The 20,119-nt window shown below is 40.4% G+C and overlaps 1 protein-coding gene and 2 long non-coding RNA genes across 17 annotated transcripts in view; 2 read left to right on the top strand and 1 right to left on the bottom strand.

Moving 5' to 3' along the window:
* Positions 1-11,011, top strand: part of LOC112549312 — a 20,150-nt gene extending 9,139 nt beyond the window's left edge. Inside the window, exon 3 of the long non-coding RNA XR_003092695.1 lies at positions 10,869-11,011. This is a non-coding gene — a long non-coding RNA (uncharacterized LOC112549312). The remainder of the gene's footprint in view (positions 1-10,868) is intronic.
* Positions 1-20,119, bottom strand: part of PTPN13 (protein tyrosine phosphatase, non-receptor type 13) — a 218,115-nt gene that overhangs the window by 128,855 nt on the left and 69,141 nt on the right. For all 15 annotated transcript variants that reach the window (XR_003092691.1, XR_003092693.1, XR_003092692.1 and 12 more), the window contains 2 exons: positions 9,241-9,410; positions 1,749-1,814 (listed from right to left, as the gene is read on the bottom strand). Coding sequence is in view for 12 of the 15 variants with exons in the window: in XM_025197238.1 (XP_025053023.1) it covers positions 1,749-1,814; positions 9,241-9,410 (236 nt within the window). In the remaining 3 variants the exon portion in view is untranslated. The remainder of the gene's footprint in view (positions 1-1,748; positions 1,815-9,240; positions 9,411-20,119) is intronic.
* LOC112549311 lies at positions 14,537-18,137 on the top strand. The gene is made up of 3 exons (XR_003092694.1): positions 14,537-14,740; positions 15,670-17,266; positions 17,374-18,137. It is a non-coding gene; the product is annotated as an uncharacterized LOC112549311 (long non-coding RNA).

The following is a 20,119-nucleotide window of genomic DNA, read 5'->3' as shown; positions in this document are numbered from 1 at the left end:
CTGCTGAAACTTCAATGTATATTTAAAAAAAATGACAGCAGTGCTATTCATGTGCCATTTAATGCATTAAATGATGGGGCATAATTCATTCCATGTTTCATTCAGCAAAGTCAGTACAATTAGCCCTTTGTTTTACATAGGCTGATATCAAGGACAATAGGTCTTCTGTGATATACTGATACCAAATGCAATTTATTGTATGCTGTTCCACTTTTTGATTTTCAGTATACCAAGTTTTTATGTGATCGATGAATAATTTCTTCACAGATGCTGAAATGCCAGAAGCTGGAGTTTTTGGTAGCCAAGTGATAGCTTTTAGCACCCAATTAAGTATAGAAGGTAATTTAGAATTATGTAATGAGTAACATTCACTGAATAATTCAACTGAAATGATCAATAGTTGACATAAAATGTCCTTGTCAGACTTCAGAGTTAATAATTCATTGTAATGAATGACCTCTTAAAACTATCTTCAGATTTACAGATATGCCCGGGACCACAGCAATTCCAGCTGGGGTGGAGTGGCCCTGGACTGGCAGAGGGCCGGGAGGGGGATGGGTGTGGAGGCGGGCACAGGGGTCAGCCCCAGACTGCAAGTAGCAGTGTTGGATGGCAGAGGGGCTAGCTGGGGCACAAGGGTGCTACATTGCAGGGCTAGGCAGCAGGCAGCCCTGGTCACAGTTTACATGTGTGTTTGAGTGCACATAATTACTCCGTTGTAGTACAGTACTTGTCCCAGACATTACTATCCTACAGCAGAGTTAATTTACTGAGCCCTAATATAGATGTGTGTGTAAACTGTGATGCTTTACTGCAGAACTAATTAGTCAACTTTGCAGTAAACTGGATTTGTAGATGTACCCAGTTAAAAGTTCATACTTGGAAACATCATTCTTTTTTAACAATGTTTCGTACTTCTAGGTAAGGGTTTGCTTGGATTTTTTGTTTTGTTTTGTGTTTTTGTTTTTTTAACAAGTGTTTAGATTCTGGAACACAATAGTAAAGTTAAGGATGAATTTCATGACAAATTCTCCAGCTGCATAATATGGAATACAATACTCTAGGCCCTTGTTATAACCCTTACACTCTAGTAAGATTACCTTTAGGTACACTGATCTTTGAATTCTTTGCTTCAGCTTTACTTCCTATAATCAGGAAGGAATGACTTATTTTACCTCTGATCCTACCTATTTAGTCCCAGTTCAGAAAGGACTAGGAACCTCCAACTTCCATTGACTGCAAAAATGTTACACAGTTTCATAGTTGTTAGGGTTGGAGGGGACCTCAATAGATCATCAAGTCTGACACCCTGGCCTGGGCAGGAAAGAGCGCTGGGGTCAGATGACCCCAGCCAGGTGCTTGTCTAGTCTCCTCTTAAAGACCCCCAAGGTTGGGGACTGTCCAGTTTCCTCTTAAAGACCCCAAAGGTACAGATTATCTGTGCCTCATAGGTTAGTGTCCTAGTACTCTGACCGTAGCCCACATTTACAAATATAGCTCTACAAATATTACTGGAACTACTCTCTTAGGTAAGGACCCCCTAAATTCTACTGAAACTTCTCCCTCTCACAAATACCTTGTAGTTATATAAATTACAAAAATTCATATGCTGGAAAAAAACCCTCCTGCTTTTCAGTGCCCCATGGGTATACTTTGCCCTGCTATGGTTATTGCTTTTAGAGATGATCAAACAATCCAGTTAAAAAAACTTAAAACATTTGCAGGAAAACATTTAAAAAAATACTTACTTGGCTTTGAGGGACTTCATGGTCAGCTCCCCAGTAAAGAGTCATTCCAAGAGAATAAACATGAATCTGTAGTAAAACACAACCCATCTGTCAGCTCAATGAGGGAAACAAGACTGGAAATATGAATAGTATATCTTTAAAGGGGGCACAATGACTTTAGTATTCAGAAATGGGGTAATCTTTGCGCGCACGGTTTTTTGAAAGTCAGGCTCAGTTCCATACTTAGTTGCCTCAAAGAACTTTCAGGTAGTTCTTTCTCTCCCTTGTCATTACAATTCGAGCAGCAAATCCTCTGAGGAAACAGTTGCAAGGTCTTTTCAGTGCTCTTCCTTTCCCATTTGGTTTTTAGCCTCATTTGAGATAAAACCCAAGTATGCATAGATAAGATGACTAAAAGACCTTATGGCACAGTCACTTGCTAAATTCTGAAATGCATCAAGAGCATTGCAACACCTTAAGGATTTTTAATTTGAGTGTTGTGTCCTCCTGAAATCTGAAAGTGGCAACCAGAGGTTAAGGAACTGAGGGAACTATGTTATGAAAGATAAATCAATGGACTTTCAGACATATTCACAAAGCTGTCATTTCAACATTTCACCTAGGGTGCAAACAGATATTGACCTTGTGCTGCCATAAATTTGTTTATGGTTGCTAAGTTGTGAGCAAACATGTCCTAGCTTGCTATTGCGCTCCAGCTGGCCAAAAATGTTGCTGCAACTAAAAGGTAGTCACCATTAGTGACACCTTAAATGGGAAGATGTTTCTTTGTCTATTGTGCACCTTGGTAATTCTGTTGCAGGGGATGCCTGTGGGTGAATGTATCGGGCTGTTGTTTTATTGACTGCGGACATATCGAAAAGGGGAAAAGGGGGGGCTATACTAGAGAGAAGAGATACAAAAAAAACCAACAGAAGATATTCTGGGAGAATCCCATGAAAAAGATACATTAGTTAAATTATTTTTCCAGTTTTCAATACACAATTTTGTAGCATAATCATAGGTATAGAATTATTCAATATTTTAGATATTCTTATTGAAGATTTCTTGACTTATAAAATCAGCATTATAAATCATGACTGGACTGATAAATCCAGGTTGTCTCTAACCAGAGAGATTTCCGTTTCCAGCCTCCCATTCTTGAAGCAGGTCATTGTACAGATGGATGCCTGCAGCTCCAGGCACATCTGGATGCTATTGGATTATTGTACCCTTGTCAATCTGGCTTTGATCTTGGGCATAGTACAGAAACTGCACTCATGGCATTTGTTAACAATTTTTGCCTGGAGACTGCCAGGAGAAACTGCACCCTGTTGATCTTACTAATGCACTCTATGTAGGGCTTCTCTTGGGGCTAAGCAGAAGCTGCAGCTGGTGCAGAATGTAGTGGCTTGACTTCTGATAGGGTGGATCACCAGGAACATATTACTCCAGTACTCCAGAGTCTGAACTGGCTCCCAATAACTTTCCAGAAGCATCCAAAGAATTGGTATAGACCTATTGGTATTGACCAAAGGACTGGTATTGTGGGCCCGATGTACCTGGGAGACTGCCTCCACCCCTATGTTCCATCACAATCCTCAAGCTCAGCTGAGAGCACCCACCCTGCACGTTCCATTTGCGCACCATGTCTGTTTGGTGAAAACACATGGGAAGTTCTCCTCAGTAGTTGTTCTTTCAACTCCCTCGGTCCTCAGGCTTTCCAGAGCCAGAGCTTAGACATCTTCCAGAAGCACTACAAGGCACCGATTACTAACACGTGGGATTGCATTTTGGGGTATTGTTTGGGGTTGTTTTATTAATTAATATTTTTAATGTTTTATCTGTTTTTACAATTTGCCTTTTTTTAAAACTGTAAGTTACCCTAGGCCCTTTTTTGCTGAGAATGGCAGACAAATGAAATAAATAAATAAATACATACAACATCATATACCAAGCGCTTGGACCAGTGAAAATATTATGTTAAGTAGCTTGACTTGGATAATAAATAAGAGTGAAATTGGTAGCCCCCTTCATTTCACTGTTAAGTAACAGTTTTGCACATAAATGCTAAAGGAAAAGAAAAGCTTCCACAGAACTACAACAAACCATTTCAAAGAGCCTGTCCTACAACTAGTCTCATGGGTGGTGTCCAGCCACACCACATCAAAATGCAATACTTTATTAATTGCACTGCGTTGGTGTTGCAGTTATGTTTCTGACAGCACTAACCAATTTGCTAAAAATCCCAAACCACCAACATATTCATCCTGCCACAGAGGTCTGACAAAAATAATTAGCAGCCTATTGTCAGCTAGGTAGTAGCAAGAGATGCAAATGTAGGATTGCAAATCAGATCCCATCATGCCTTATTGCTGGTGCAGGGGGGTCCTGGGCTCCCCCTGCACCACCAAGAAGCAAGCTCCTGAGGCTGGGAGACCTCTCAGGTAATGGGGCTTCCAGCTGTGAGGGTTTACCATGTGCTCCCGCAGCTAGAAGCCCCTCAGCTGACCCAGGCTCCCAGCCATTGGCATGCCCCAAGGGCCCCAAGGGCCCCCACAGCAGACAGAACACACCTGAAGCACCCCCATGGCTGGGAGACTGCATCATCTGTGGTCTCCCAACCATGGGGAAGCATGGAGCATACCCACTGCTAGGAAACTGCCTAAGCTAGGGTCTTCCAGCTGTGGCGGGTGTATGGGTGCCCCCATGGCTCAGAGCTCTGTCAGCTGATGGGGCTCCCACTACAGGGTCCCCTGGCCACACATTCAATTTATGGCATGATAGGAAGCAGCTACAAAGTTATTCCACATTTTTTGAGGAATAACTTTGTAGTTTATTCCCCTTTTTATCACTCTATTAGCTGAATTAATTAATTTACTCTGTTTATTGAATGAACGTGTGGCCAGGTGACCACTCAAGGCGTGATTAACTGGTTAATCACTCCATATGCATTACATGTAGATGGAATCTATGTTTTTCTCTCAGAATTTCCAGTGAGTGTATTTGTTTTAAAAAAATGAAAATATTGGATATCTGAACACTGTGTAATAAGTGAAAGCTTTTAATTAAAATAAGCCATACAAATATTTTCATTCTTCCATGACAAAATAAATTAAATACATTCTTTTTATTCATTCTCTTCAGTTTAGCACTAACGGTTGTAGTGATAGTAATACACAGTAATGACAGGTACTGAGGAGACTCAGAGAGAATATATTTCTTTGGATTTCTTACTTCTTAATTTTTTAAAATGTAATTACGTTTATTCATATAAAAAGTTATCTGTACAAGAACACTTTAGGACTAAACTTCCTCTAATTAATCACAGGGAGGGTATGGCTTCAACACCCAGTGCATGAGTCATGCATAGCGCTACACAAAGGACTCCACTGATATGAGTTTGTGATTCAACTAATACTGCTGACAAAATCATCATAGACAGTTTAGTTCAACTGGCTGATAGTACAGTCAAGGGAACATCTTATATCTGAGCTATGGAGAGAGATTATGGAATGTAGAAGAAATTCAAGAAAAAAAAATATGTATTCTAAAAAAAAAAAGAAAAAAATGCAACAAAATTGAAGTGGGCAATGTAGAGGCCTTGGAAATCATTCTTAAGGAGGAGACAGTGGGCCCAGTTTCACCTTCTGTTAAATCCATGTAACATCTTCTGATTTCAAGTTCTTATTGAATGATCATTTAATTTAGTGGTGCTGTACTGCCTAGGTGCTGTTGAGACAATTTGGACTACTACACAGAAAACAATAACATAAGAGCCAATCCTCTTTCACATATCAAGTAGTCCTCCTTTATGTATTTTGAGCAATGGAATGCCACTGCATACCGCATGATTGAAATACTATAGCTGCTGTGAGAACAGTGATGTTTAGCCGTGTCTTGGTTGTACTGTTGTAGAGGAGCATGAATTTAGCTCAATTACTTGTCCATCCCATATTTGAAAACTAGGTGAGAAGGGAGCTTTAAGAAATCCTTGTTTTTCAGCCTTTACCTACTATATTTTTCAATTGCAATCCCTTAGCTGCTAGGGAGGCCATCATAGAGGACATTCCAGTTTTCTGCTACTCTGTCCTCTATTGATATGAAACCGGATGCCTTTATGTCCTCTATTTTTCTTTTGAAAAAAGAGAAAAATAGAGGACATAAATTTAAATAATAAATTTAGCATAATTTATGGGGGTGCTTCAGGCTGCTAAATAAATTTTTCTCTTGAAAAACAGAGGACATAAAGGTATTGGGTTTCATATCAATAGAGGACAGAGGACAACCAGACTGTCCTCTATGATGGCCACCCTAAGCTGCAGGCAAATGTGGACAGCACTTCAGTCCAAACTCTGTTCCATCAGTAAGACTTCTAAGTCTCTGCTCCAATTAGCCCACAAGGCACATATCAAAGCACAAAACTGATCCTACGTATTATACTTAGGGTGCTGCATGATTCTCCCATTCCAGCAAGAGCAGCCTTATAAGACTCTAGCAGATACCTGTATCCTGGCTAGAAAGACACAAAGCTCTCTCATACTCTTAATGGACAAGTCTACATACTTCCGATATATCATGATCCAACTCAACCTAACTCCCGCATAAAAGGAAGTGTCCTGTACTCAGAGGGTAGATTCTTTCAGGAGGAAGGCAGGCCTGAATTGTGGCACTGGGAGCAGGGGCCCCAAATTAGGGCTGTCCCTCCAGTAGCAGAACTTGGGTGTGGGGGAGGGAAGGTCCCAGGAGCGGCATTGATTCAGAGTGGGGTGCCAGAACAGCAGCCCGTAGGGAGACCATGCCACCAGAGGAGACCCTGTTCAGGAAGCTTGTGTGCAACTTGCCTACATGTGGAGGAAAGCACTGACTCCCCCCCCCTCCATGCTACCCAGGAAAATTTCATTTTAAGCCTTTGTCTTCCTCTCTCCCCCAGAACAGTGCCCTCCTCATGGCTCCATCTTTTATGATCTCTTTTTAATAGCTTTTGCATTTGTTTCCACCTGCTGGCCCAGCTTCACAACAGGAGGGATGGAGGATGTCCTCATCTCTGCCTAGCCCATAGTCTTGAAGCTAGGAAACTTACAGGAAGTGTAGACATGAAATTTTGCTGAAATACTGTAATATTTCACAACCTATTACCTACAATCCCTGTAAAGAATATTAAAAAAATACAGGTGACATATATGGTGAGTCAACTTCTTCATAGTATAAAAAGGCAATGTAAAAACAAATTTTACTTACTCCTATTTAATACAGTTTGACTTTGAAACCAGATAGCTAGATTGGTTTCATGATGGTACTTAACAATTTTGTACACAAATATTTATACTTTTTTCTAACTGTTCATTATGGTTTGACAGGCGTATGTAGTTCCAGATGTTTTGGAGGAAAAAAAATCCCACACCATGGTACTTATATGATTCACTGGTTGAGGTTTGGATAGCATTATATCCATGCATGAGATAACATCAAACACATAAACACTAGATTCAAAACACCTATTTAAAAGATGTTCTGACAACAGCAGATTAGAATTAGGTTAATAATGTTATCATATGTAAAATCAATGGTATATATTCTATAGCATGCTGCACTATTTGAGAAAGATATAAAATATAACCTTCACTAGAAATTGAGGATACTCTAAACCTGCAAAATTATGGAAATTATTGACAATTTTTACAGTTATGTTTTTTATCAAACTATTTTGAACAGTTTCCACAAAACAGAAGCAAAACTAAATTCATATCACAAATTCATCATATATTATTTCTTGAATGATTTGTCATTTTTCATTTTTAATAAACCTTTTTTGTTCAAATTTAGTGAGCAACTTGGAATCAATAGGGCATTCATCATCTGACTAGCTAGTTGGCTGATATTTATTGTTGAACACATCATTTCTTTGGGATAGCAGAAATGAAGTCATAACCCAGAGACTAAAGCAACCCTGTTATTGTGTTTTAAAACCCATTACAAACAGGGGGTCTATTTTGGTTTCAGTACTTTTCAGACATGATCCAATTCCAGAACAAGAGCTAAAAACAAAAAAGATTCCCATTCAAACTAATTTGGTAAATGCCAATGAAATGTACCGCAAAAAGAGAGGTTTAAATGACTGAAAACCAGATTAAATCATATTTTTAAGTTACACTGTGCAGACATTCAAGTAAATAAGTAAAGAAAATTAAACACGATATAAAATGCAACCTTAGTTTAATACATAGGGAAGAGGGGAAAAAATTCAGGTTAGGAGCTAGAGGAAGGAAAGATATTGCATCTATAGATATTTTAATAAAATCCCAAACACAAATTAGTATTAGGTAATATTACTGTACTTCAAAGAATATTTAAGAGTCATAGAAAAAGTCACCCTTCATTTAAAGACAGAGCTGACACCTACTTACTTCCCTTTAGCAATATACTTTGTTTTGTTTATTATATATTCCCCCAGATTCAAGAGCTTGCTTTGTCAACATCCCTTTGCAAAAGGTTAAAATATTACCCCAGACAATGTTTTTTTCAACCTTAATTATAACAAAACACTATATTATTTTTGTACTGAACCAGCAAACAGAAAAACAAATCCAGATTAGGGCTGCATCCTTATAGGTACTGCACAAAATATACAGTTTAATACACAGTCCCTGCCTCAAACAGCTTACAGTGCAAATCTTCAAATCTTCAAATCCAGTGTTGCCATTTCTTGCAAGTCAGTGATTTTTGGTGTTTTAGGCTCCAACTCCTGTCATGTGACTTCATGAGAATCTAGCATTTTATTACAAAAATAGGGGTTTTTGCATTTATGGTTGTAGTGAAAAGTTTGAAAAACGTGATCCAAGCAAACAAACCTTGTTATTCTCATTATTCTAAACTTTGTGCGGAGGAGGAGAGGGGAGAGAGAATGGAAGGAGACTTGATTCATAATTTTTGAGCACTTGGGAGTCCTGTAACTTCTTCTATGTGGGCCTGCATCTGTGAGGGCAGAAGCATCACATCTGCATGGAGCAGACAGCTGACTTGGAACCCAGGACAAATGGGCTTAAAACAAATTGTGATTTTTTTGCTCTAGCTCATCATTAATTAAATGAGCATTTAATTTTGGGATGAAACAAAACTCTGCACCAAAACTCAAGATGCAGCTTTTAAAATGCTCCTAATCCCAACAGTTTCCTTCTTCATAGGGCTATACCCTCAGGCTAAAATACCAGCTAACATGTAGCTGTATAAAGGAAGAGGACTTTTTCAAAACTAGTGGGAATCCCTATTAGATCTCCTCAAGTCAACAAAGAAACACATGCAAAAAAGTGCGTGCACGCGCACACATGCATATAATTCACTCTCCAGCCCACTGGGAAAAGATCCGGTACGGAAAAAATATTCAGCTCAGTAAAAGACAAAATTCCACAGAAGAAAGATCATTTAAAGCCATTTTTGCAAACTTAGCTGTATGTTGCTACATAAATAAAACAAGTTTCTGCTGACCCAATTATAAGTTTAAGGGAAAACGATATACCTTTTCAACATCCAAGAGAGATGACAATGACTGGTTCTGTAGAACTTCTGGTGCTGTGAATGCTCGCAGGTCATGGTGGGAAACGTTTTCATCTGTAAATGACACACTGCCAGATGGAAGCAACAGCAGAGACCACGGAGAAATGATGAAGCCCAGAGCAGTAGGATCAGCTATATTTGAAAAAAACAAACAACATACAATTACAATGGCAGCTGTTAGCAATCAAAAGAACTTCATGGAAAACCATTTTTCTAACAAACGGAAAGTTGGAAAATGGAATGGATGATCTAACATTCTATTTTTAGCTTCTAAGACTGCAAAAATTAAAAAATAGCCTTCAACACAAAAGGCTGACTGGTAGTAAATGGCAAGATGTTTTGCACAAATTGGAGGACCCACCATCATTTCAGTCTTCCAAGGTTTTACTAACTGTATGTGTTGTATAAATATCAAAAGTATATACAGCCATCAAACTGATCCTTGAAGTTCTGAGACTCCATTGGTTTCAGACATTTTATAACACCAGGAGAGAAGTTAATTGAAAACATGGATTCAATCTCCTATATTAATAGCCACCTATGTTAGCACAGTTAACAGGATAGATACACACCTTATAAACAGAAAGGATGGATTCTTATCCCTTACCTGGATTAGTTTGATTTTTTTGTTCCTACTGTTTCTTTGGTTGTATGCCTCTCAGCACTGTCACCCTTCCAACTCTCCCTCCCTCCTCTTTTCCAACCTTTTGTATTCAGAGCACTCACTCCACTTTATAGACTGCTCTATGCTGTCCTTTTACAGCATCTGAATTAGAATTCACAAAATCTTGTACTCCTCATATAGCAGCTTATTTAGTTAGTCTATAAGGGAATCTACCTTGCCTTTACCTGACATCAAACTAACATGTCTAACTACCTCTCTCTGAGCATAGTTAACATACATTTTATTCAACAATTCCTATTATCTTGGAAATGTAAAACTTCACTTCAGATAATAAGAATATTTAAAGCAACACAAATAGAAATATCACATTTAAGAATAGGAAGGACCCAATGGATTTTAAATGCAGTAACTATGATCAGACAAGGTTCCTTGGGTGAATTTGATATCTTTTATTAGACCAACACGGCTACAACCTAAACCCCTGTAACTATGATCATAATGTTTAGTAATTCATGAAGGCAATACTGTGGACCAACCAATATAAAATGATATCCTTTACTTCAAAATATTTACTCTTATGACTGAAGTTGCATTGTTTCACTCTGATATATATAATGCTATATTTACTTGTAATTATCTCAAAGGCACTGTTATTCATTTCTTTTATATTTAAAGCAATCTACCATAATGCAAGAAATAAAAACCTTACTGTTTTAATTATCACTTTCACGTTCTTCAATTCATAACAGATTAAAATGTGCACATTTTAAAACAGATGAGAGTGAATTCAAAGGGGAAAGCTACAAAGGGTTTAATAAAAATGGTATCCTAATTTTGAAACAGTTTGCTGAGGACATGGGACACAGAGAGGAAAGGACAACACTGCAGAGCTAGCTTCCTCTATTTACCTACCTTCAATCTTATTCCGAAATAAATATATTTCACTGTTCTGGCTTTCTCCTCAGATCCAGAAGAAATCAAGAGATGTATTTGTTGGCAACTGTTATCTGTGATCATGTGACTAAAACCAACTGAAAACCACATTCAGTACTACAGCAGCTCCTCCATTGAAATGATAGCTTTTTTGTTTTCTTCTCTTCTGAATAAAGACGGCAATATAGCTAGTAAAAGGATTTTTTTAAAAGAATATAGAGTAATGCAACTGTAAGGAATAATACAACAAAAGGAGGACTTTTGGGGTAAAGGGAAAAATATTTATTTACAGTGTGGTATTTAAAAAAATAAGAATTTGTTGGCAGCTATACTTACAAAATAGTTGGTACCTTCAAAATGAGAGGTTTCTCCTAACTAGGCTTTAGAAGCTGAGGGAAAGAAGCTGGGGGGCCGTGTGGGTGGGATGGGGAGGAACATGGCCAGGCCCCAGCAGGTTGCTGAGTATGATAGTGGAGGGGTTTAAACCTCCAACCTGGTGTACAGGGTCCCCAGCCAGGGTGTGCCTGGAGGGGGAAAGGGGAAAAAGCCCCTATAAGCTTCCCCCATACCCTGACTTGAGCAGCAGAAACCAAGGGTGTGGCCAGACACTGGCCCTGGCTGGCCCCTTGAGATGAAGGGCAAGCAGGGAAGCAGGGTTTAATCTCTTCTCCCACTGGCATGGGACCCCAGCCAGGGTCTTCCTGCTGTCAAGCTTTCCCTTCACGCTTGTTGCTCGAGTGGCAGGGGCAGGGGTGTGGCCAGACACTGGTCCCAACCTGCCCTAAGGTAAAGGGTGAGGAGGGAAGGGGGGTTTCATCCCCTCTCCAACCAGCACAAGACCTTAGCTGGGGTGCCTGGCTGGGTACCCGTGCCAGTGGGAGAGGGGAGGGAGAGGGGATTAAATCCCCCCCTCTCCTAAACCTCAGGGGGCAAGCCCAGGCCAGCATCTGGCCACACCCCACACCGCTGCTCAAGCAGTGAAATGGGGGAAAGCCTGACTGCAGATAGACCCCGGCTGGGGTCCTGCATTGGTGGGAGAGGGGAGGGAAGGGGCATTAAACCCCCCTCCCCTCCCCACTCCCCTTTGCCTCAGGTGGCCAGCCCAGGCTGGCATCTAGCCATGGCCCTGCTCCCACCACTCAAGCTGTGAGGGTGGGGATGAGGGAAGCTGGCAGGCGCTGCTCCACCCCTGCAAGGCAGACCCTGGCTAGGGTCTCATGGGAAAAGTCTGGTAGGAGCTGCTCCACCCCAGCCAGGCAGACCATGTGGTGTCTCCAGCCAAGTTTCCCACTCCTACTCCCTTTTCAGCCAGTCCCCACTGCTCCAGCTAGAGAGCAGAGAGGCAGGACCAACCTTGCTCTGCTGGAACAGGCAGCCCAGCCCAGCCCAGCCCAGCCCAGAGCTGCAAAGCATCCTGGGATGCTGGGGGACTCTGATTTAACTTGAACCAGGAAGGGGTCTGGGACAGAAGTTCTATTAACTGGTTTGATATAAACCAGTTAACTCTGAGACTACATTCAACCAGGTTTATCTTAAACCAGTTTCAGCCATTTTGAAACTGGTTTATGTGCACTGAACTTCTGTTCTGTTACAGGATTAAACCAATTTCTGATCACTTAAACCGGTTTATGTGTAAGCTCTGTCCCTAGCCCTCATGAGTAGAGAGAACTGAACCTGCAGCTCCACCAGGAGCTGCACTGATATGGCAGTGAGCTCAGAGATCACTGCAGGTGTGCTGCACAGCCAAAATGGGATCAAGCCATGACACCTCCTGGACCTGGGATCTGCCCCTTCTGGAAAATATTCTAGAAAGAGAAATACATGCAAAGAATGGTGGCATAGAAATGGCAAGGAATGATACAAGGATGTTTCAAATACCAATTACTCTTCCTGCTCATTTCATATTTTCCCTTGTTAAGTTTATGACAAAATATTTGTCACGTACATTTGATCAGATTTGCAGAAGGTCTTCCTTTGAAAGCTTCATTTACTCTAATTAATGACTTCAACTGCATGGCGCCCAGTAAGAGAGCAAGATTTCTAGTTCTGTATTTAGCAATCATTTGATTCTTATTGGCTTTAGATATTAAAAACTTGCCTTCCTTCTATTTAAGAGGGCACTGAATGTCCTAAGAAAGCATGACTTCTTATAGGAGGCTGGGAATGAGCAAGATATGGAGAAAAATCAGTAAGTCCTGAAATAATTATGCCAGTTACTGTTCATCCTTTTTCATGATGGAGTAATGCAATTCTGCTCAAGGATTTGAAATCTTCTGGCTTCACTGCTTTCGCCTGCCACTAAAAGGACTAATCCATCAGCTCTACATTAGTAGAATACTAAAGCCAAGATGCACGAGGATTGTCTGAATAATTTGTGCAAGAGCTTAGAAAGATATTTAAACACAGTAACATCACTGCAATTTGTGTCAAATAAAATTATGGCCATCCTTTTACAAAGAAGAATGCAACACATCTCAAATCTGTATTTAAATAAGGTTACATTTAAACAGGTTATAAAAATATTACAAACTGAATTTCTACTGAATTTTCCAATTGAGATACTCAGACAATTATTCTTAATTGTTTCACTCTGTGATATATAGTGGTATAATTTACTTGTAACCATTTCAAAGGCACATATAAATCTTACTGATTTAATTATCACTGACCTGATCTTGAAAGGGTCTCATGACTTTCTAGCTGCAAACCACTGCTGTACATCAACTTTCACATTGTAGCGTCCTTTTTCTTTTTGCTTTTACTATACATTTATCACACCAATTTTACTTGGCCTTGTTGTTTATGGGCAAGTTAGCACAGATAGCAGAAATGTCCAGGAAAGTCACAGTAGGGACAAATTTAATGAACAAAGGACCACTTATGCATTAATTACTCCTGGAAGAAAACAAATTAGGCTACTCAATTCCTGCTGCAGCTGGTCCTGTTACAACTGACACTTTCCACCCAAGAACCCAGGGATCTTTACTTTGGGGTAGAAGTCACAGCATTATGGGACTGTGTGCGCCAATAAACACTCATCCAGCTGACATACTATAGTACTTCTTTATAACTGCAGCTGGCTTTTAGATATCAATCCCAGTCTACACAATTCAAAGTAAATGTTAGGGAAATAATATGGATTTTGGGTGTTGGGGTAATGATATGGAATCTGGGAGTGCTGTATGTGCAGCTGAATAAAAGTTTTTCCTGTGTCTCAGCAGAAGCTGCTGGTCACAAGGCTGAATGATCTATTAAAAGTAACCTCAGCAAAAGCTGCTAGTCACAAGGCTGGATATATATTAAAAGCAACCAACTTGACTAATGCTTAAGTAAGCAGATTCTTAACAGGAGGGTAGGGTACAAAGTGCATGATGTGTTGAGTAAAAATAGAATAGCCTAATGTCAGGAGACAAAAGCAGAAATATGACCTTGGAGATGGTGCTGAAGTCAGCAAGAAAACCAGCAAGAACCAGTGATAAACCACAAGGGACCGAAAGAAGATGGGGGTCAAAGTCTTATGCATGTGCTTTTAGTACAGAGGCATGTAAATGAATGAACTGCATAGGCAATACCATGCCAAGGAAACAAATAGTAAACAGAGGTGGAGCTTGAGATGGGAAGAGAAATGGGTAGAACCAAAGGTGGGTTATAGGCGGGGTGAATGTTAATGTGTATGAACCAAGCTGTATAAATGTTGGAAAGAACTGCTGTTCAGGGTGGCTCCTCAGTTTGTTGTTTTTTGAGAGCTAATCTGAAGCTGTCTCCATTCTGAATAAAGCTGTTGCGAGCAATGTGTGCTGGTGTTTGCTCCCTGCTTGGTCTGGCTAATGAGTAACGGGATCCATGGGCAGTTGGACCGTCGTCTCCCTAGTTGTTGGGCGTCACACGAAGTCGGGGTCTAACAGTAAGCAACTGGCTTAATGTTATGGAATGGGTCAGTGGCCAGGTAGGAAATGAAATCCAGACATTGGGAGTTTCATTCCAGTGTCTTATCCAATGGACCATGCTACCCCTATATTTCTTCATACCAGGAATGAAACTGGGAAGAATCTTTACTGTCATTCTGCTGCTTTCTTGAAGCAGAAGTTCTGATGCTTTCTACATATCCAACAAAGCATCCACTACTTTATTTTATACTGGATAATATGAAAGTGAACATTTTTGAAACCATAAATACTAGAATATTTTGGCTTAAAATGATCTTCCATGTTGAAGAAGCTGATAAGTCTCACCCCTCAGACCATCAGATGTTTTCAGGATGTGATTCAAAGACAGCATGATAGTCTGCTAAACATCAGAGTTAATTTTTTCTTTTAAGAAAAAAATCATGGAAGGCTGTATACTTGTTTTGTGTGGCTGTTTAAAAGCAGATTGTCAGCTTGACATTGTGAAAGCTATCCTTTAAATCTAAAGTTGTGAATTTATGAATTCACAAAGATATTATTTACATATTAAACTTCAAGGTCTCTTTTAAAGTAATTATCTCTTGTAACTGAATCCATATACTAAATATGCTGTAGAAGATTATTGCTGAAAAAAGCCAAGCTTTCAGAGAAACTATGCTCATATTTCTGAATTAAAAGACATCATTTTAAATCATTTTCCCCCAGATTGTGCCAAGAAAACAGTCTGCTCTCTAAACTAGCCTCCCTCTAAATAAAAAAACACAACAAAAAACAAAGCTGTTTTTTTCAATACTACAACATAACAAATAAAAATAGGTTCTAAAGAGTGAAAACCCCCATAACAGTTTGGCTGAAAACTTACAACTGAAAAGGCTCTGTCTGTGAATATGTCAATACATCTACCACTTATAAACCTTTTATATTTCAGATTCCTTAGACCAAGAGATGGCAACCTATGGCCGTGGAGCCACTGGGTGCAGCCTGTGGAACTGGAGCTTTGACAGCATTCAGTGGCAAAAGATGGGGGTAAAGTGGACGGGGGCTGGGACCCACGGAAAACCCACCTAGGACCCCAGCTGAGTCATTCTGGCCTGCCACTGGATATTGGCGTTAGAGAATGTGTGCATGTATTCCAAACAGCATAGCTAGTTTAATTACAAAATATGAATTCCATGACAATTCTCACTAAAAATACTCTTGTAGGAGAAGTTTCTAAAACCATGTAAATATGTGCAGCAAGCCATCACTGAAAGAAAAAAGAATTGGCAAGATTTCTTGTTGCTATTCTAGTGCTAGGCTTTTATAATGGAGTAAGTTTTAGTTAATTTTAGAAGCCTGTGAACACTTTCTTATTCTTATGCAGTCTTCTAATTCACCTTATTGACTGTAAGTGTCAGAACTTGTGTGTGCGTATGTATGATTTATTTTACATGGTGGGTTTTTCCCTTGGAAAAAATGCTATTCTCTTTTTCCTGTCTACTGTGGAATGAAGACATTATGGATATGTGTGCTGCATATGGTTCATGTGCATGTGCTGCATTAAAGTGGCAAAAAGTATTTAAGTTCATTCTCTGAATATCTACATAATTCAGCTATTACTGAGTATTAGTTGGGAATCAAAACTCCAGTATTCTGAGTAAGTGTATCAAGAGCTGCAGGAAAGAATACCGTAATAATGCTGAGAACTGTGTTTGTATTCATGAAGACACACCCCCTTACCCCAATTCTCAGTGTGTGAAATGAAAAAGGAATTCTGGCACAAGGCAAATGCAATGGATAATGCAGCTCCTTGCTCTGCAAGCCACTTGTGGCCAGTGGAACCATTACGATGCTGCTCAGTGAAACAAACCTGCAGACACATGTGAGAAGCCCAGATAAGGGATATGCTCACTGCGTGGACCTGTGTTTTCTAACAGTGGCTTGTACCTCTCACAAAAAGGACACAAGGAGATGGATTCCGCAAGAGTATTCAGGACTATACTAGGTCCTTCTCTCTCACCCCCTCCCTCCCAAACACGCTGTCCCTGCTTGTGGAAGGACATGGGTGTTATACAAATAGACTTTTTGCCTATTGCTTTTAACTTTATGTATTTTCTTGAGTTTTGCATTGCCTTAAGAAACTCCATTTTGTATTGCACTGTAGCTTGACATAAGTGTTTGACCTTTTTATTCTTTTGTATCCTGTATGGGTGAGAGTGTGTTTGTGGAAAAGGAAAACATCAGCTGGTGACTGGCTGAAGACTTCAGACAGATAAAAGACCAAAAACAGGAAGAATCTGCCTCTGAACAGAAAGAGAACATTGGCAATTGCCATTCAAGGAAGAACACAGTGATAATATAGCAAAAGCCCAGAGGACTGGGTGAATTGACAGGGCTATAAGAGATGAGGCAAGACATACTGATTTTGGGTCTTGTTCTGCATGTCATCCTTGCAGCACTCTGACAAGATGGACCAGAAGGAGTCCGGATCCTACTCGTGATCAACTTGGCTGGCCACTAAGTTGATCTGAGCACCAATAAAACTGGTAACATATACCAATGCAGAACAAACATCGGGGTATGAATGTGGGGTGTGTGTATATTAAGCGCTTAATCAATACATGCAGCATCTTCCCTTATCTTCCCTCATAAGGTCTCACTTGTGATTTGAGCAATTGGCAACATGGAGACCACAGAGCTCTAGCAGTCCTGAGGACCATGCTGACCACTACACTGCCTGGTGGTGGAAGGACTGCATTGGAATGAGGTCTACTGGCCTCTGATTGCTACCAGAAAGCACTGTCAGATTCAAGTCAATGTGGAAATTACCATCACTGGACCAGTTTACATTAGGGTTAGGGACAGAAGTTACACATAAACCAGTTTAACTGACCAGAAACTGGTTTAAACCTGTAACAAAGCAGAAGCTCAGTGCACATAAATCAGTATCAAAATGGCTGGAACTGGATTAAGATAGACCTGGTTGAATGTAATATCAGACTTAGCTGATTTGGGTCAAACTGGTTTATGAAACTTCTGTCCCAGGCCCCTTCCTGGTTCAAGTTAAATCACAGGCCACCAGCATCCTAGCATTTTTGTAGCCGTGGGCTGGGCTATGTTGTCTGCTCCATAGAGCAAGGCTGGCCCTGCCCATATGCTGCCTAGCTGAAGAAGTGAGAGCTGGCTGACAAGGGGGTTGTTGGGGGACACAAACCCAGCTGGGGATGTAGCCCAGTCTGGGAGGGGGGCAGGGGGGGCTGATCCCCTGAAAGACAAACCCTGATTGGGGTCTGGGCCAGGGAGAGGGGCTAAACACCCCATTCCCCTGCTCAAACTTACTGCTGGCCGCAACTGTGACAAATCCCAGAGGCACCTGGAAGCAAGAAGAGGAAGTAATGAGCAACCCTGCAAAGTCCTGCAGCTGTCATTCTGGATTGCAAGTCCCAGAGACCTCCTCAGCTCCATGCTATGGAAGGAAGGGAGGGGTGCTCTAGCACACCCCCCCCCCCCCCCCCCCAACGGCGTTTGGTCTGTGCCATTGCAGGCATGTGGCTGCATTTTCTGAATCAAAGGTAAATGTGTTCACTTCCGTTTCAATTTAATCTGTGCAGTTTAGACTAACCTGCAAAGACTGAATCATTTCAGCCTCGGGCTTTTTGACTGTCTGTACCTAGCCAAAAGCTGTATATATTTACATCCTCTGACCTTTTCTATCCCCTCCCTCTTATTAAACTGGGTTGTTTATCCCAAAAAAGTTCGCATTCAGTAAAAGCCATTTAAAACAGCATAGCCATTGAGCAAGGTATAAAGGTGATTGATCTTTTCTTAGCAACTCCCCCATAGGAACTGCTTGAAGGCTTAAGCTGAGGGTTAAAGGAACCTCTCACTAATTATAATCATTGAGACTTTGCATCCTTGTTCTCAAGATCCATTTGTTTAATTCCTCCAGAAAAGCTTTTAAACAAGTGAAACTTCTACCAGCATTCTCTTCCTCCTACCCAAAAATACAGACTTTTTCTCCCATAAAGATGTACCCAAATTCTCCTTCCAAAACCACTGGAATTTTGGGTATGGTTTCTGATCAGTGGTGTGTCCAGTATTCTCTATTGAGCTATAGATCCTAGCCTTCTGAGCTAATTCTAGAACTATGCAGCTTAGTAGCAAACCAATTGTGAGAGCAGAGTTTATTAAACGCTGCCAAAAGACAGATAAATAGTGTGGTCCAGTCAAAAACAGAAAGAGGGAGGGAGAGAGAGAGACAGGGAGAGGATGAACTTTTTTTTAAGTTAGAGAGATGATTCAGATAAATAATATACAATGAAAGTGAAAGGCACTATTTTTTAAACAAAGCTTTATGCAATGCAATAAATATGAGTAGCCAAAATAAAGAGAGAGAAAAACACACCATGCCTTTGGGTGGCATCTGAAATATTGCCACTTTTAAGATGCAGAGGACTGGTATTTGTGAATTTCCACTTAAAAAATAAAAATCACACACGCAAAATTTAACTGCATCCAAAAAGCATCTTATTATAACCTTTTATGAATTGTATTAGGCCCAACTTCATTTGTTCTCCCTTATTGCAGACCTTCCCACCCAGACCATGCAATGAAAGTATAAAAAACTGACATATATTTCTGGAACCAACAAAAATTTATTTCCATACACTAGCTTATAAATATACTCATCTTGTACCTGAGGATTGAGATAGGTAAAATTCCTTTCAGAAATATTACTGTTTATGCCAAAATTATGCTGTGTGAGGTCAGACAGACCTCCCTTAACTCCTTAGAAAAAACTAGATTGCAGCCTATCCTGCATGCCAGTGCAATGAAATGGACGGGAGTAAGTCACCCACATACTTTTCTGTGCTGGTTCACCATACAACTATTTCCTGTGAGGACCCTGCACCCATGGGCAGGAAGGCATGGCGGGTGGGACAGGAAAGTGCATGCCTTTATATCCCGCAGCAATTCAGAAGTACAGTTAACAACAGCACTAGGGCTAAGATACGCTGCAGTTTACTCCCTTCTCAGAGCAGAGAAAAGACTGGGAAAGAGACCAAAACTTGGAGTTACTCTCTCCTGGTACTCTCCAGGAAAAGTAAAATGACACTGTGCCCCTTACCGCTGGTTAGATTGCTCATTGACCATCTACCCCTCAATTTCCATGTCTTCTATTAAAGTTTAAACAGGGTCAATTTTAGTGTTTAGTATTACAATTTACTTTTACAACTTGTGAACTAAAGAACAATGAGGTGTTGCTTTTGTGTCCTTCTGTACCTGTAGCCTTTCAGGATCTCTCTTCCTCCAGGGCTTCAAACTGCATAGTTGAAAATACATTTCCCCAAAGACTGTACTCTTACAAGGCTTACTTTGGAGAGTCCTGTAGTTACAGC

Source organism: Alligator sinensis, unplaced genomic scaffold (assembly GCF_000455745.1).
Source record: "Alligator sinensis unplaced genomic scaffold, ASM45574v1 scaffold125_1, whole genome shotgun sequence".
Classification (NCBI taxonomy): domain Eukaryota; kingdom Metazoa; phylum Chordata; order Crocodylia; family Alligatoridae; genus Alligator; species Alligator sinensis.
Note: the sequence above shows the minus strand (reverse complement) of the source record. Positions and strands in the feature narration are given on the sequence as shown.